This window comes from Mycetomoellerius zeteki, unplaced genomic scaffold (assembly GCF_001594055.1).
Source record: "Mycetomoellerius zeteki isolate Tzet28-1 unplaced genomic scaffold, Tzet1.0 scaffold221, whole genome shotgun sequence".
NCBI lineage: Eukaryota > Metazoa > Arthropoda > Insecta > Hymenoptera > Formicidae > Mycetomoellerius > Mycetomoellerius zeteki.
In genome coordinates, this window is record NW_017257184.1 from 2,595,801 (window position 1) to 2,612,816 (window position 17,016).

The window sequence follows — 17,016 nt, forward strand, 5'->3', positions numbered from 1 at the left end:
CTCCTGTCCCTCGCCCCGGGGTTACCCGTCCCCACTGCCGGCGTGTTTGCATGGGCGGGTAAGCGAAAGAACCGACACGGATAACGCGGCGACGGTAGCGGGGTGCGATGCGAGCGCGAGCGCGATTGGTCGAAAACCGACGACGACGGCAGCGGCGGCGATTCTCCCCACTGCCAGCGCGCGCGACGATGTGACGTTTTGTGTCGCGCTCGGCTATATTCGGTACGTCGGATCATGCGACTGTCACTCTGCGACACGCCATCGAACTTCTTGCGCTACCACGGCGCGGCCACTCGAACGTAATCGCAATGTACCGTTCCGCGAAACGCAAGAACCCCGTGAACTCTCGCTCTGCGTATAGCTACGCGAGATTATTATTCTAGGATCCGCGCGACGCTCCAAGTTTCCGGATGCCGTCGTTTGCGGCATCGAGCCGTTCCAGGGCGTCCGAGAGAGAAAGAGAGAGGGGGGGGGAGAGAGAGAGAGCGAGCGAGAGAGAGCGAGCGAGAGAGCGCCCCGGGATACTCACCACCGCGAGATAATATCCCGCGTGATGCGCGACGAGGGGAACAGGACAACATCGTCGGCCCCGTTGGCTCGGCCATCAGGGCGGGAGTGCTCGCGGATCTTTAACCACACGAATCGTTCGTGGAGTACATGCGCTCTCGGCGCCGTCGCGGCGATACCCGCCATGTTACTCCAGCGCGACTTGCTCTACGACGTTATGAAACGGCGAGGAAACGATTTGTTTCGCGAGCGAGCTCGATCTACCAAATTCGCGAAATAACGGAAAATTTTCACGCGAGAATCGGTTAATTTTAATTGCAACTTTAGAACAGGCTGTAATAGGAAAAATAAGTCATTAAACGTATCCTATGTTTTTCTCCATACTTTTTGCAGAACATAAAAGCTGAAAGTCGAGAGTTAATACCAACGAATTGGGAAAATTATTTTTCCATTATCTCATTGACCCTTTAAAATTGGAATAAATCGTTTCTCCGGAATTGGAGTAAATAAAGAGATACTGGGACAAGTGGGAACCATGGGAAATAATCCGGGAAAAACCTGCGATGTCGTAAACGGCCGTAAACGGCAGAAACTTTATGCACGGTCACGGTACGCGGTGTACGGTCAATAAAACGTCGATGTATCGGCAGCGGTGACCGGAGCGGGCGCGACTCGTGTAGCCGAACAACCGCGCGCACAACGACGAACGGTAGCAGACGATCCAATGTATAAGCACGCCTGATGGGAACACATGGGTATTTAGTCTGCTACAGGTGATCTCCGACATTCCGGAGTACCGGGAGTCGTTAATAATTCCCAGCCAATTATGAGCAATCGTGAAAAAAAAAGCGGAAAAAAAAATCCCTCCCTTGTCCGATCTTCGCGAATCGAGATAGGAATCTCATATCGAAATTCTCACCGAAATTATCGCACTATTTTGACGACTGGCTCGATAGCCGGCCTCGATACCCGCTTTTTCTCTTCTCCCCCGATAAATGGACGAAGTTGAATGAACCTCGGATTCAGTTATTGTCACAACCGACGGGATAATAACATTACGCCGACCGGCAGATAAAAATAATGTTGCGTAACCCGAGCGATTTCGCGCTCGCCCGAGAATATATGCACATGCCCCCCCGCGAGCGTTATTTACGTTTTCATTCACGCACATCTTCTTGCTGTACGTGTGTTCGTGACCGGCCCGTGAAAGAAAGAGAGAAAGGGAGAGAGAAAGAGAAATACCGATCGGATCGGACCTTTCTATACACACATTCACGTAGCATATCGCTGAAGCTCAGCGCGTTTCTATCGAACGGATTAACTCCGTCGTGCGCGATAACGTAAACACTCTGACTTCGGTGACAATGGATTGTACGAATCAAACCGGCGTTCCCAATTCGCGCCAACTTGGATCGTATCTTGTGTCCGAAACGGAATTTCTCCTCGCAAAACACGTATTTCGAACCGAGAACACTAAAGAGAATCCTAAAATCGTCTGTTTCGCTGATTATTTTTTATAAATGAGTATTTTTCATAAATAAATCATAATATAGTCCAAACCGGTCGACTTTATACAAAAAATGAAAAAGTTAGAAAATTACATTACCGAGGTAATATATTTCGCAGTAAATTATTCGCTGTTTTTAGATTTTCATTAACATATAACGATTAATATTCTTGTAAAAGATGCTTATTAGCATAAAAAAATTATTAATTTGCTTGTATAATTTAGTAAGTGATATTACTATTCCAATTCTGCTCATGAATGAGTTTTAAGATTGAAAAAAGATTTTGGCGCGTGATATGCAGAATTAGAATGTAAATAAATTCACACATGTCAAGAAATATATATTTTAATGCTAAGATCTTACAAAGACTTAATAAGATTAATTAGATATATTCTCATCATTGATCTAAATTGATTAGATAGTGGCGCATCATTGATCTAAATTATTATTTTGAAAATTACTGTTTTATCGATTTCTAGCGTTTTTAATATTGGCTTTATATAAAATTTTTGTACTTTGTATATATAAAATAATTTTGGGTTGAACTAGAAATTACATGAACTGAGTTGACTTTTTATAATTAGATTTAGATACTTAATATAGCATTGAAAAATTGGAAATCAGGGAATTATCAGGGTAATTGAAAACAGTAAGGAAAATCAGGAAATTTAACAAAATTTTCTGGAGAATCAAAATTCTTATCTTTAAAGAAGTTTGATATACGTACATCACGTTACGCAGTTTTGGAATACTACCAATTTAACAATTGAAAATGCAAGCTATGTTAGCAACATTAATAGTATAATTTACAGAAACTGTTCTATGTTAAATTAATCTTTCAATAAAATATTTAGGTTTTCAAATTAGGGCAAAAATACAGGAAATTTCAAAGTGTTATTGAAAGTCAGGAAAAGTCACGAAATTTCGTTTGGAAATCAGAGAAAAATTATGGAATTTCAGGAATTTGTGACAGCTCTGTAATACGAAAGATTAGAATATATATATATATATATATATATATATGTTGCGTGCGATATTGATGTGCTCTCTTGAAAAAGAATGGTAGATTTTTACTCTTTTTTTTTTTGAGTGAGTTTAACATGTTTGGAATGAGATTTACTTCAAAAAAAGAATGAAAATCTGCCACTCATTCAAGAATGCAAATTTTCCACTTTTTTAAATAGTGGTAACATTTTAACTCTTTTGGAGTGAGATTTTACTCCAAGAAATTTAGAAAGTAGTAGTGTATAGTGATGTATCAATGGCATAAATTGCATGTGTGTAGATCCTGCTAAAAAATGCTGAATCGGTAAAACAGGCGACTTTAGGATCCCCCCTCCCCCGCCCTCTTAACGATCGCTTTTAATTTCATTCGACCGATAAGAAGGAGCCATTCGACTCGAACGCGCTAAAAACGGAGCGAGATCTTTTGCTTTTCATTATCAAAAATTAAAGATATAACGAATCTTATATACATATATGAAGATTTAAATCTACATTTCCGCGATTTAAACCTACGTTTGGCGTTGAATATCTGAATATTCGTCTGTCATGTACATTTTTATTTCGGAGCACGAATTAGATAGCCGTATTTAGCGTTAAATAACTGGTCTCTCTCTCTCTCTCTCTTTCTCTCTTTCTCTTTTTCTTTCTTTCTCTCTCTGTATCGAGGATATTTTAAACGTTTTTTTCTTTTATCATCCGTTTTTATCGCGCTGCATTTTATTCGCGCGGATCTTTGTCGATCTTGCGATCTAGGTGGTATCATACATATTTTCTCCCCTTCTCACTCCACGTGAAATTAATGGGAACATGGGAAGGGATTAATTTTATTTTTGCATAAAGAGAACACACAACGAGATCGTATAGACACACGGAATCTCGGTGCCCAGGCTTTACTGGGGCACACAAATTCGCCGATCGAAAAGTGACGAAGTCGTACGACGCTCGCCGACCGCTTGTCGCGCCACGATTTTTGCGTTTTTGTATGCGTGTGCATGCGTGCGTGCGTGCGTGCGCGCGTGTGTGTGTTGTGTGAGTGAATCTGAGAGTGTACGATATCATATATCCAACACACGAGACGATCTGTGTGCTATACATTCGATGGATTCGGGACGGCGGGTGAAGTTGACAACTTCATGATTCTGGATATTCGCGATCTACCAGCTACGTTCAAAGTAAAGGGAAACCCTGGGGGAGGAGGAGGAGGGGGGATAGAAGAGAAAATCTTCTTCAGAGAAAAGATACGCCGCGGAAAACGTAGAATGTTAACAGCAATAATATTATTAGCGAGAATAGATAGTAGAGTACTGACTATATATACGGGAATATATCGACTTCGGATAGAGTTCCCGAGACCGGAGCCAGGGCTTTTGGGAACGATTCGCTGGCGCACGGTAGGCGCCGAGGCTCGGCGGAAACGGCCGAGAGCGGCTGGCGGCGAACGCGCTTGCCGCGCCACGAAAGAACGCCCTCCGACGAGCCAGCGCCAGCTAGCTTAGCTAGACGTGGAAATCTGTAAACCGAGATCTCGGCGACGACGAAGAGCGACCCCGATAAAAAGGATCGCTTCTTGCTCAACATTTCGTATCGCGCGACCTGCGCCTCCTCTCTCTCTATCGCGTACGTTACTATACGTTCCAAGTCGCGGGCTCCAAGCGTGGATTATAACCTGCTTGACGCGTGTGCACGCGACACGCGCACGCACGCACGCACGCATTCACGCAGCAAACAGGCAGGCAGGCGCGAATAGAGGGACGACGATTACGACGACGCGACTATTACTGTACTACGTAACTCTACGTGCCTCTTCCAAAGTTCCATCAGCCTCGGTGACTCGGTACCGTGACACGGAGCTCTTTGGCAGACTTATTGACACAACATGAGACGCTCGCGGAGAACGAGCTGGCACGCACACGACAGCAAAACGACGGCGTTGGCGGAATAAAAGCGCGCGCGCAAGAGAGAGAGAGAGAAAGAGAGAGATAAAAAGAGCGCGCGCGTCCACCGACGCGCGGAAAAGGGGGACGGGCACAACCAGGAACGAATACAACCGGGAATATAATGCCCGCGTTGAACCGGTACGCCAACGATGGTCCGATAATTCTCTCGCCCGCGAAATCCTCTCCGAGAGAAGGACGCTCTCCTCCGCTTCGCGCGTACGTTACTCCGCGCGGTTCGACAAACATGTGAAAGCGCGACTCCGCACGGTGCGAAATACGTTTCCGCTTCTCTTATTGTTTCTCTCTCTCTCTCTCTCTCTCTCTTTTCCTCCGCCTCCGGTTGCTACTCGTCGTGCTTTAAGTGGAGAGCCGGGTAACGCCTCTCCTTCGATCTCTCGCGTCATGCCGAGAGTCCTTGTGCCGGACGGCCTATGTACCGTACATTCGCTCGTACGCCCGAGGAAGTGTTTAATCGCCATCCGCACGGAGCAACTATACGCGGCCTGGTAGGTGTAATGATGTGCCTGAATTTTCTTTCGTTCCTCTCGGTCTCCCTCCGTTCCCTTCCCCTCGCTTCTCGCGCTATCTCCCTTCCGCCGATCACGTCTCTCTCTCTTTCTCTCTCGCTCGCTCTATCCCTACCTACGCCGTCTCTACTCTATATTCATCTCTCTCGCCGATTCTATAACCCTCCTCGTCTCCGTTCCACTCTCTTTCTCCTTCCCTCCTCTCGCCCTGCCCGCCCCTTCTCTACCCTGAATGCACGCACACGCGCGCGTATTCACGCACACGCAGCGGGCCCGCCGCTCGTTGTGTGCCGATGCGCCTCGTTGTGACGGACGATACCCGTACCCGTATCAAGTGCGTGTACACGCGGGCACATGCACACACCGATTTCGACCGTCGGGTATACACACGGTTGTTGTGCGCTTCGTAGACTGGAGCCGAGGACGACGCCGCGTGCCATCGCGTTGCGACGACAACGACGGCAACGATCGTAGGCAGGATCGTTCCGCCTTGTACCGCTCGCTACGCGGGATACGTGTGTGACAAGAACGTACATTCGTGCGCGAGATACTAACCGCCGCGCGCGCGGACTCGAATAACATGGGCGACATCGCCGTTGCTGGGTTCTCGCTTCGCTTCGCGCCGCTTCGGACAGCCGTCGTCATCATCGCTGCCACCGCCACCGCCGTCGTCGTCGTCGTCGTCATCGTCATCGCCGTCACCGTCAGTATCGACGTCGATTGATTTTCCAGACGAGGAACACGCGATCCTCCGCCTCTCCACCAACGTCCGAGCTGCACGAGAGCACGCCCGACGACGTCGGTTCGCCGCGTCGCGTCGTCCGTAGCCACGAAGGCGGCGCGAATCGCGCTAAACAGAACCGCCGACGTAACAGGGAGGTGAACTCGCGCGTGTGACTTTTCATCGAATCGGACTATCGTACAGCTACAACTCATTTTGTTAAAGTGATCTTCGTCGTTCTCTTTGACTTCGGAATAGTCGCCGATCGAACTGGTGTGTCTCATCTGAATCGCGATTGTCAACTGTTTACGTCAAGAACGTTTCCGTATCTTGTATTTTTAACTAGTGCCCGCTATCGCAGTGAATGAATATTTGTGATGGTTCTACAGTGGTTCAACGCTCACTAGTGTGCTGACCTACTTCAAAAAAATTACAACCGATATTTGCCGACTAATCACATGATGTATGAATTTGGGATAGTCGTGTGAAAAGTATTACAAAACGTATCTTCTTATCAGCTGTTTAAAATCACGCCCACACAGTTTGTTTATCATAAACTGTGAAACTCGAATCGAATAAGATGGAGCTTGCACCAAAATTTATCTCTACTGCATTCATATCTTATATTATTTTTCTTTTATTTTTAAGTAATCTCTTTTTTATTATTGCAAGTTGTTATCCTATGGTTTAATTTGAATTGCAGGAATTATCAGGACAGAATAGTAACGACAGTTCGAATGGACCAGCTTGCCCAGGGACACCGAATTCTCAGGGGATGAGACCTACCCCGTCACCAACAGGATCCACAGGTTCTCGCTCGATGTCCCCTGCTGTTGGTCGGTCTTTTTTACGTCTGTCTCTCTTTTCACTCGCATTTGTATTTAATAATAGAATTTCTAATTGCAGATTGCTCTGTACAGGATATCCCAGAGTTACAGAAATGTTCATATTTGATGTGTGAAGATTTAGAGTTGATTCTTTTCTAAAAAGAAAATTTTACTTCTCATTGACTTTTTAATATATCTGGGATGCTCTGTATAGTACGCTCAATGTATTCAAATAACTAATACGTTTGTGTTCTCTTTTTCTTAATAATGACATTGAAGAAGTGTTACTTGGATGTTATATAAGAGTTTATCTTACTATCGTCTTTTTCTTTCTTTATTCTTTTCTTGCATTGTATAATGTTGGAGTACCTTTCTGAAAATTTATTCTTGAATGTACAGGCCAACAAAACGTTCAGATGCCTCCACGTCCGTCGAGTAGCCAGTCGGATAGTAGTGGGCCAGCACCGCGCATGAGTCACTCTCCTATGACCACTCAAGGTACAAATTCTGCTTTTTCTGCTTTTAGGTACATTTGGGGAGACACTATTAGCCTTATTTGCGTCTCCCCGAACGCACCTCTAATCATTCGTTTTTTGCGAGATTTATTCATTTGTTTCCGGTGCAAATTGTCACATTAAAACCGATAATAATAAGGTGAAATGGTCATTGATTTTAGGAGCATACCAGCAACCATTGGGTCCTTCACCACATATGCATAGCTACAAAATGAACAGCACTGGTCCTGGTGTAGTGCAACCGGGACCTGGTTCGACGGCTCTCGGTGGGATTAGTCCCATGGGTGGTGGAATGGGCTATGCAGCTGGTGGGACAGCTGCGGGTCAGCCTGGAGGTTATCATGCACAATCTACGTATCCACCTCCTCGTCCTCACATGCAATTTCCACAAGGATATCCAACGCCTGCGAACTCGCAACCACCACCCAACAATCAGTATCAGCCTCCCAACAGACCCAATAACTTAGTACAATATCCACCGTACACGGTAATAAACATTTAATTTAATCGACAATATATAGCAATGATTTATTTCACCGTTGTATCGAACGAAGCTAACGTGTCTTGTGTCTTTCAGCATAAAATGGGCTTTAATAGTGTACCGCCTGGAATGCCACCGAGTCCGGGACCACCGCAAGTTTATGGTGCTGGTGGTGCAACCGCAATGGTACCGCCAGGCGCTCCAGGAGTACCTGTCATTGGTAATATGGGACCGCCGGCGAGCTCGATGGGTCCGCCACCACCGTCTCCTAATCACATAAGTAATCAACCACCACCGCCTACCAGCTCGGCGGTACCACATTTACATACGCCGGCAGCTACGCCGCCTCTCAACCACGAGGGTAGCCCGATGCCACCGCCGAGTACAACACCGAATTCACATCCCGCGTCAGCACCAACTCCTACCAGCCACAATTCCGCAGATCTCACGGCTGAGACTTCCAACGACAGCGGTATAACCACGACTGCTTCAGGTGAGTGAAAGTATCTTAAATCAAGTAGTCTTTCTCCTTTTATTATTGTCTGCGCACAAATGAATAGCAAAATTGCATGTTTTATGCATAGGTACGTCAGCTATAAATGTCATATCTACTTCGAGTGGTACTGTGACATCTGTAATAACAACAGGTCCAGACGGCACGTCTCTGGATGAAGGTTCGCAACAGTCAACGTTATCTAATGCATCAGCTGGTTAGTATTATTTATAATTATTATTTCTAAATCTGTTTGTTTTTGTTCGTGGAATTTAATCTTGTAAAACTCGGGTCGTCGCAATACGAGAGGGGAATTATCTTAACAAAATGTATTTATAAACAGCCTCTGGTGAAGATCCAGCATTTACACCAAAAGTACGGAAGGAAATGATAGGAGGATACCACAGCCATCCTGCGACACCACAGAGCACTGTTCCGTCTCCTGGCGCTGCTAGCATTAATTCAATTCACGAGGAATATTCTGATATGAACAGTCCTGGTTGGCCACGTACTCCTGCTAGTCCTGTACGTATTTTCCACATACACTTTCACACGTGATATACATTCTAATGTACTAAATTAGCAGTTAACTCATTACCAGATGAAGTTTAAATGCAACATATTATTTGCACTTTCAATATTTTGATATTTTACAGGTGTTTAACAGTCATGTGCCTCAAGACCCGTACAGATCTAAGGTTATTGTTTTTTCACTACAAATATTTGTTATATCGTCGAGATGTCATTCCCCTTTTGCACTCTACGCTTTAGACATTTTTACTTTACACTAACTTTTCTTACTTGGCACATGTGCATTATATAATATTAATCTCGCAGATCATAATGCGCTATATTCATAAAAGCTACGTTAAGTATATCGTTATCTTAATACTTAATATAGTTTTAATAATCTAATTTCTAATTTGCGTATTAATATTTTAAAGTGTATCATTTGTCCTGATATTACTAATGTAAAATTTTTATTGGGCAGACAATTATAACAACACAATAATTAACTACTTCTTTTATAAGATTGCAAAAGAATTATAATATAACCCACGCTTTAAAAAATAATATAGTGATACAAATATTACCACAAATTGTTTGTATTACATAAATTTTGCAGCAATCTCAAATGATCTTACATGGATGACTTATTCAAACGTATTGATGCTTATTTCTTGCATTCACAATCAATATTTTATAAATTTTGCTTTTTATTTTATTACTTCTCCATATTCGCATAATAATAGAAAATTTACTTAATAATAATTATCGCATGCATTAAATTACTGGGCTGCATATCATGTATTGCTATTTCAATTAATTTCTAATGAATATTAAATAAAATATTTTTGAACATACGTTGAGTAAAAAAAATAGTTATCAAAGTCTTCAAGAATACTAATATTTCCTATTTATTTACTGTGGACTTATTTAATAGAAATGTACGTTTTATTAATGATAAGAGTGAGGTATATCTTAACAATTGGTGTTAATTAAAAATGTGTACCAAATGGAGAGAAGAAATAAATAAAAACTATATTTATGCATGTTAGATAATTGCTCCTACGATTGGGATTATGTTCGCAGCTTTGCAAGAATAATAATTGTTCTATGTTTTAGTTAGATCGATAATACATCACGAGACATTTCTGACGAATTATATTAATAAAATTCTACACAAGATTCTCATATAAGAGTATGCTAAAGAAGCGTAATAATTGCGACTTTCAGAAGACAGATAGTTTGGCAAAGTTATACGAAATGGACGAATCGCTAGAACGAAGAAGCTGGCTGGATAAGCTAGTCAACTTCATGGAAGAACGAAGATCACCGATCACCAGTTGTCCTACCATCTCCAAGAACCCCCTCGATCTATTTCGGCTTTATCTCTACGTGAAGGAGAGGGGGGGCTTCATGGAGGTATGCAAGGTGCAGTGTAGTTCCATCTAGCCCTTGGTGTCTTACATAGTTTTTGTTGTATCGTTTTTATGTATTTTTACATTCTTTATACTTGCTCTGCACACTGTACATTTTTGAGGTGTCTTTTGTTGATTACTCCTTGCTATTGGTGCTCGATGATTCAAAGTATTTCTAAAGTTTGCGTCGAGCAAAACTTTGATAAAACTTTGATAATTTATCGGAGTTCAGATCTGAAATTGAAATAATTTATATTGGAACACCTCAGAATACGCTTTGTTTTTACGTCTAGTTGAATTGTGCATGATGTACGTGTATAGTTGTATTATTTTTGCTATTAGTATCCCTTTCTCATAATCTGTGTCTAAATATTAGGAAAAGAAAGAAAAAGAAATGCTTAACATATCTTTTCTTAAAGTAGTTGTTCAACAGAATATGGAAACACCCTGATCTACAAACCTTGGTGCTATATGGAATTATTCTAATAATCACACAGCGAAGATAAACTTTTAATATCGAAATATTAAATACAATAACGGTAATCGTTCCGATTGTACTCTGTGTATTTCTCTCATCCTTTTTTTAATTTTTTTTTTATATTTGCATGCATTTAGAAATTTCGCCGATCCATATCCATTTTTTTTTAGACTGGTACTTCAGGCTATAAAATGTCGGCAATGCCTTTTATATTATTGCGTTTCTTTTGGACATGCAGATTTTTTGTCTGTGTTTGAAATTCGACGTGAAACTGCTCTTCGCGAGCCTAGTAAAGAACGTCTATGTGTAATTTCTTTCTGTAGGTGACGAAAAACAAGACGTGGAAGGATATAGCTGGTCTGTTAGGCATCGGTGCTAGCAGTAGCGCTGCTTACACTTTGCGCAAGCATTATACGAAGCATCTGCTAGCATATGAATGCCACTTTGATCGTGGCGGTGTGGATCCACAACCCATTATCAATCAGGTCGAAGCGGGTTCGAAGAAGAAGGGATCCAAGGGAACTGCTTCCGTACCATCGCCGGGTATGAACTATATTTTCCACACATATACAGTATATCCAGCGATCTTTGAATATCCTTGAATCCTGAAATTATTCTGGAATTTAATTTTGAAAAACTGAAAAAATCCTTGCAATTTCAAGACTGACTTGGAATTTTTGTCATTCTTTCATTCCGAAAAAATCCCTTATTCCCCAAAATGTTATTTGCTTGTTCAAAGCTTTTTTGTATCAAGAAACTTCTCAACTAAAAAACGATTTGTTCTCGCAGGTTCTTCCAATTCTCAAGACTCTTTTCCCGCTGCTGGATCAAGTAACGCTTCTATGGATGGTTATGGAAGCTACCAAGGTAGTTATGCAGGCGGCACACCCGGTGGCCCATCGTCAGAGTATACGCCGCCACCACCTAGGCCACCCAGCCAAAGCAGCACGCCCTCCACCCATCAAGGTATATTTCTCACAGTTTGCCTTTCCTTAGTTATGCATGCCATTAGAGTCATTTTTATATCTCTATAGTAATGTTATATATACTATAGAATTTATCGAATACATTTATTGTGATTTTATCAATAAACTTTGTCAAGAACTTTATAACAATTTTGTTTTTGAAGGGATACAACAAGGCACTTACCAAAACACGGGCTCCTATCAGAACTATCCTCAAGAACAGTACATACGGCCACAGGGAAACGCGATGTCTCAACAAGGAGAGTTCAATCAACCGTACTCTCCCAGATCGCATTATCCTCCATACGTACCAGATGTCGACAGGTGAGAGACCATAGGCGATCATCATCGACGTGTTTCTCGTTTTAATAACGTTCCGCGGAGAAAAACATTCATATTCATTTTCGTCACGTACAGGGGATACCCGAGTGGTAACATGCCGCCGAACAACGCTACTGGACAGGATATGTACAACAGATACACCAGCGGTCAACAAGGTCCCGCTAGTTATCCCACGGGAACGCCTCCTAACGCGCGGAGCAACAGCTATCCTTCGGGACCGCAGACTCATCCGGTCACTGTGCAACAGCAAACGGCGACTAGCCAGCCTTCCTCGCCTTCGCAACCGCCAACTGTGCCGTCATACTCGTGTCCGCAAGACTACTATCGACAGGAACAAGTAATACTCGATGTCTTTATATTAATCATATTTGATACATAAAATGATAAAATTAACAATCTTTCATTGTGTTGCAGAGCAACGTTGGATATGGAGCACCCGCTGGAACTCAAATATATACCGCAAGCGGATCGGCTAACAAGAACATGCCACCACCCCCTCCAGGTCCCACTCAACCTAGACGTCACCCAGACTTTGCCAAAGACCAACAGTATCCCCAATATAATCAACAACGACCAGCTTATCCAGGTGAGATACTTTAATGTCGATAATCATGTATTACTATTTCAGAAAAAGTTTTGCAAGCTAAATGAATATTTTGATCTTGATTAACCCAAATGCTATTTCTTGCTGCAGGATGGCCAAATACAACTAATCAGTACAATAGTAATAGTGGAAACAATAGAGTTCAATACCCAAGCCAGCCGGCACAATCGCCATCACAACAACCACAACCGCAGCCGCCGCAACAAGGAACCCAAGTCGTCACCGCTGCCCCAACTCCTCCGGTAGTCAACATGGCTAGTAGTCAACAATGGGCCAGTCAGCCATCGAATAGATCCTCATCCCAGCCATCTCTAAACGCTATAGCGCACCCGCCTCCACCGTGGGATCATCGCTACACGAATCAACCGTCCCCTTTGTATCCAACACCCGGGAATCATCAGGTACGCTTAATTCTGCAAACAATATTTTCATAAGTTCATTCTAAAATAATTTAATGCAATAACGAGAAACTTAACAAGATTTATATCTGCTATAAATCAGCACATTCCATACTTAGTACAATCTTCAATTAATTGTTTTGTTATCATAGTTATCGTTATCATAGTTGTTTGGAACTGTATTTGTTTCGCGATATGTGATCATTTCAATCAAGCTGTTTCATAGACAAACGAAATATCATCGTATTATTTTGCACAGACTCAACTCGGAGTAAGTCCCATGATCAGCCAGCAACCGACGTCAAAGAGAGAAATGACATTCCCTCCTGACAGCGTAGAAGCGATCACGCCTCTTTTGTACAAGCGACGAAAACTGACGCGCGCTGACGTGGCACCAGTAGAAGCTTGGCGCATCATGATGGCTTTGAGATCGGGTCTGCTCGCTGAGAGCTGCTGGGCCCTTGATGTATTAAACATTTTATTATTCGATGACTCTTCTGTAAGTATATTTTTTGCTATCGTAATTATTTTAAAGAAAAAAAAAACAATGTATATAGTAGAAATTCACATGAAATGAAAAGATAAAATATGCAACAAATGTGAGATATACAACAATTTATATTAACGAATCTTTCGTGCTGCAATTATTTATATATATTTTGAAGACCTAATTCACGTAAAAAACGCTAAAAAGATATTAAATATTTTTATATATATAGTAATAGAATAAAATGTATGTATGTACAAAATGTTTATAAATTTTCCGTTTACAGGTAAGTTATTTCGGATTGACACACCTACCCGGACTACTGGACGTTCTGCTGGAACACTTCTCGCGTTCTCTCTCCGACATGTTCGAATCATGTGTAAACGACGACGATCGCTATTGCCAGGCCGCAGATGGTCCGGAGGTAGACCTCGGTGCGGTAACGCGCCCGATCGATTCGGAAGATCGGACGAAATTGCTGTCGACATCGAATTATACGTATCTCTCGAGGAGAGGTCGCCCCGTTAAGATCGTTCCTCGGGATGACGATCTGTTTGTTTTGGACACCCGGAGGCCTTGGGATCATCAGGAGTGCGAGTCGGAAACCGAGCCGTGGCAAGTCGACACGAACGCGACCAAATACATCGTCACGTGTTTTCAGTCTGAGGTGGGCTCGGTGCCTTTCGCCCGTTTACTAAGGGACGAGAAACCGCCGTTGTTGCAGAAGGAAGTTGATAGCACAGATTTGAAAGACGAAGCCAAAGCGGATAGCGTCGGTGGTGTCCACGAGACGCTAGACTTCACTCACAAGTCCGGTGAGCTTGGCGACAAGCAATCTAACAAAGACAGTGGCGAACGTAAGCAGCAACAGCTGGATAAGAAAAAGAAGACGAAAACTTTAAGTGACGTGCTGTCGAGGATCAAGAAGGAGCCCGTAGAGATGAACGATCTCACAAGAGAACTATTCGAGAAGAAGAACGACGGCTTTAAAAAGGATTGCGACAGCGAAGTGACGAAAGCAAACAACAATATGGGTGAGCACTTTGGCAGTGATATGTCAAAGAACGACGAGGACTCGTTGCCGACGCAAAATGGACTGAATGAATCGGTAGCGACGGTTTCAGGCAACATTGATAACACCATAGATAAAACTGAGATCAAGACAGAAACGACGGACGAACATGAATTGCTAACGACGAGAGACGACAGGGAGGGACCAAGATTACAAATAAGAGATCCGGCAGGAACGTTAAAACGACGGAGGATAAGTGACTACGAGGACGAGAGTTACTCCAGGGACGAAGCGAGTCTTTACCTGGTAACGGAAACACAGGACAGCCTGGCCCGTCGTTGCGTGTGCCTGTCGACTATCTTGAGGAATCTCACTTTTATCCCCGGCAATGAAGCGGAATTCGCGAAGAACGTTACGTTCCTTAGTCTACTAGGCAAATTATTGCTGTTGCATCACGAACACCCGATACGGGCGCAAAAGACGCGCAATTACGATCGTGAAGAGGACGCGGATTTTGCGGACTCGTGTAGCAGTCTGCAAGGCGAGGGCGAATGGTGGTGGGACTTCCTCCATCACGTGAGGGAGAACGTCCTCGTGATGGCCGCCAACATATCCGGCCACATGGACCTGAGCCAGCATCCGGAGGAGATCTCACGGCCAGTACTTGACGGTCTTCTTCACTGGGCCGTATGCCCGGCTGCTCATGGTCAGGATCCTTTCCCAACGGTCAGTCCGAATTCCTCATTGTCGCCGCAGAGACTCGCGCTTGAGGCGTTGTGCAAATTATGCGTTACCGAGTGCAACGTTGATCTGGTGGTGGCGACGCCGCCGTACTCACGATTACAGAGACTATGCTCGGTGCTGACTAGGCTCCTCTGCCGCAGCGAAGAACAGGTGCTGCGCGAATTCGGCGTGAATCTACTGCACTTCCTGTCGGCCGCGGACAGCGGCGTCGCACGCACCATCGCCCTGCAGACGCCGTGCGTTGCTCTGCTCGTCGCGTTCATCGAGCAGGCCGAGTCAAGTGCAATCGGTGTCGCTAATCAGCACGGTCTCGCGGCTCTGCGCGACAATCCCGAATCGATGGGCACCAGCCTGGATATGTTGCGACGTGCGGCCGGCACGCTGCTCAACCTCGCCAGGCATCCGGATAACCGAACTCTCCTTCTGCAACACGAGTCCCGCCTGCTCGCCTTGGTAATGAGTCAGATCCTGGATCAGCAAGTCGCTGCGATAGTCGCGCGTGTGTTGTTCCAGTGTTCGAGGGGCACGTAACTCTCTGTCGTCGGTCGGGACACTAGTACGCGATTCGCGCGGATTATTATTAACGGTGCCGACGGTGACGACAACGATGAGTAAGACGCACGCGACGGCGATGATGTTGTAATGGTACGACGTTGTGTACGGACGGCTATAGTGCGTTTAAAAGGCGGACGTTGTGGGGAAAGCGGGAGATAGACGGATATATATGATGGAAAGAGACGAGGGAGAGTGACGAGGCGAGAAAGACTCGCGCGCGACGTGATAGAGTGCACGAGTGAAGGAACAAAAGTGCTGATTAAAAGCCATGGCAGCGCAGTTGTAGTTTTATATCGATTAAACAGGAAGTAAGAAAGTTTAATTATTGGTGTTAGCGTGTAGGTATACCTGATGCGATATCCGCCTGCCGGTATACCTTCCCCTTCGATGAATTGGAATAATATCGATAGTGTAAGATATTTCATAGTTAATGAAAGAAAAAAGATACACACAAACACATACACACACACAGAAAAACATGGTTCGACATGCACACATCCCATATCCACTGAGCATATGCACACAACACAGAACATAAACTAAACAAAACACAGATACACGCACTCACAGACATACATGCGCGCGTGTGCAACCGCGAGCATGCATCAACACACACACACACACACACACACACACACACACACACACACACACACACATACACACATATATATATATCTATACACTCACATATGCATACGCAGTAAAAAAAAGAAAATGAACTTTCAAGAGACAACGGTCAGCTGCATAATAATATATATACCAAGAATCATGTCGGCGAACCTTAATGGTGCGATGTGGAATGATATATCGGATGATGATATATATAAATATTAAACGATAATATAATGCAAATTTTTATATTTGCATGTTTTGTGCTGTAATTAGCGAGTAATTAAGATATTTTGTAGATAACACACTTCCATTTGAATCTTATTCGATTTTCGTGCTGCGGCTACGATGGCGCAAATATACGTTTGCGGCTGTA

The 17,016-nt window shown here is 43.8% G+C and overlaps 2 protein-coding genes across 6 annotated transcripts in view; one reads left to right on the forward strand and one right to left on the reverse strand.

Moving 5' to 3' along the window:
• The window catches only part of osa (trithorax group protein osa), a 19,751-nt gene extending 3,264 nt beyond the window's left edge, over window positions 1-16,487 (forward strand). Inside the window, exons 1-17 of one of the 5 annotated variants that reach the window (XM_018448251.1) lie at window positions 4,455-5,463; window positions 6,909-7,056; window positions 7,432-7,530; window positions 7,709-8,034; window positions 8,125-8,521; window positions 8,613-8,738; window positions 8,865-9,046; window positions 9,178-9,219; window positions 10,259-10,456; window positions 11,245-11,464; window positions 11,711-11,887; window positions 12,051-12,210; window positions 12,304-12,565; window positions 12,643-12,814; window positions 12,923-13,233; window positions 13,490-13,729; window positions 14,004-16,487. In XM_018448251.1, the coding sequence (XP_018303753.1) occupies window positions 5,389-5,463; window positions 6,909-7,056; window positions 7,432-7,530; window positions 7,709-8,034; window positions 8,125-8,521; window positions 8,613-8,738; window positions 8,865-9,046; window positions 9,178-9,219; window positions 10,259-10,456; window positions 11,245-11,464; window positions 11,711-11,887; window positions 12,051-12,210; window positions 12,304-12,565; window positions 12,643-12,814; window positions 12,923-13,233; window positions 13,490-13,729; window positions 14,004-16,004 (5,136 nt within the window). In that variant the 5' untranslated portion in view covers window positions 4,455-5,388 and the 3' untranslated portion in view covers window positions 16,005-16,487. Of the gene's footprint in view, window positions 1-4,454; window positions 5,464-6,908; window positions 7,057-7,431; window positions 7,531-7,708; window positions 8,035-8,124; window positions 8,522-8,612; window positions 8,739-8,864; window positions 9,047-9,177; window positions 9,220-10,258; window positions 10,457-11,244; window positions 11,465-11,710; window positions 11,888-12,050; window positions 12,211-12,303; window positions 12,566-12,642; window positions 12,815-12,922; window positions 13,234-13,489; window positions 13,730-14,003 lie in introns of those variants that run through there. The other 4 variants (XM_018448247.1, XM_018448248.1, XM_018448249.1 and 1 more) reach the window with 4 other exon arrangements.
• Window positions 1-17,016, reverse strand: part of LOC108722905 (zinc finger protein 91) — a 342,323-nt gene that overhangs the window by 288,381 nt on the left and 36,926 nt on the right. The window lies entirely within an intron of this gene.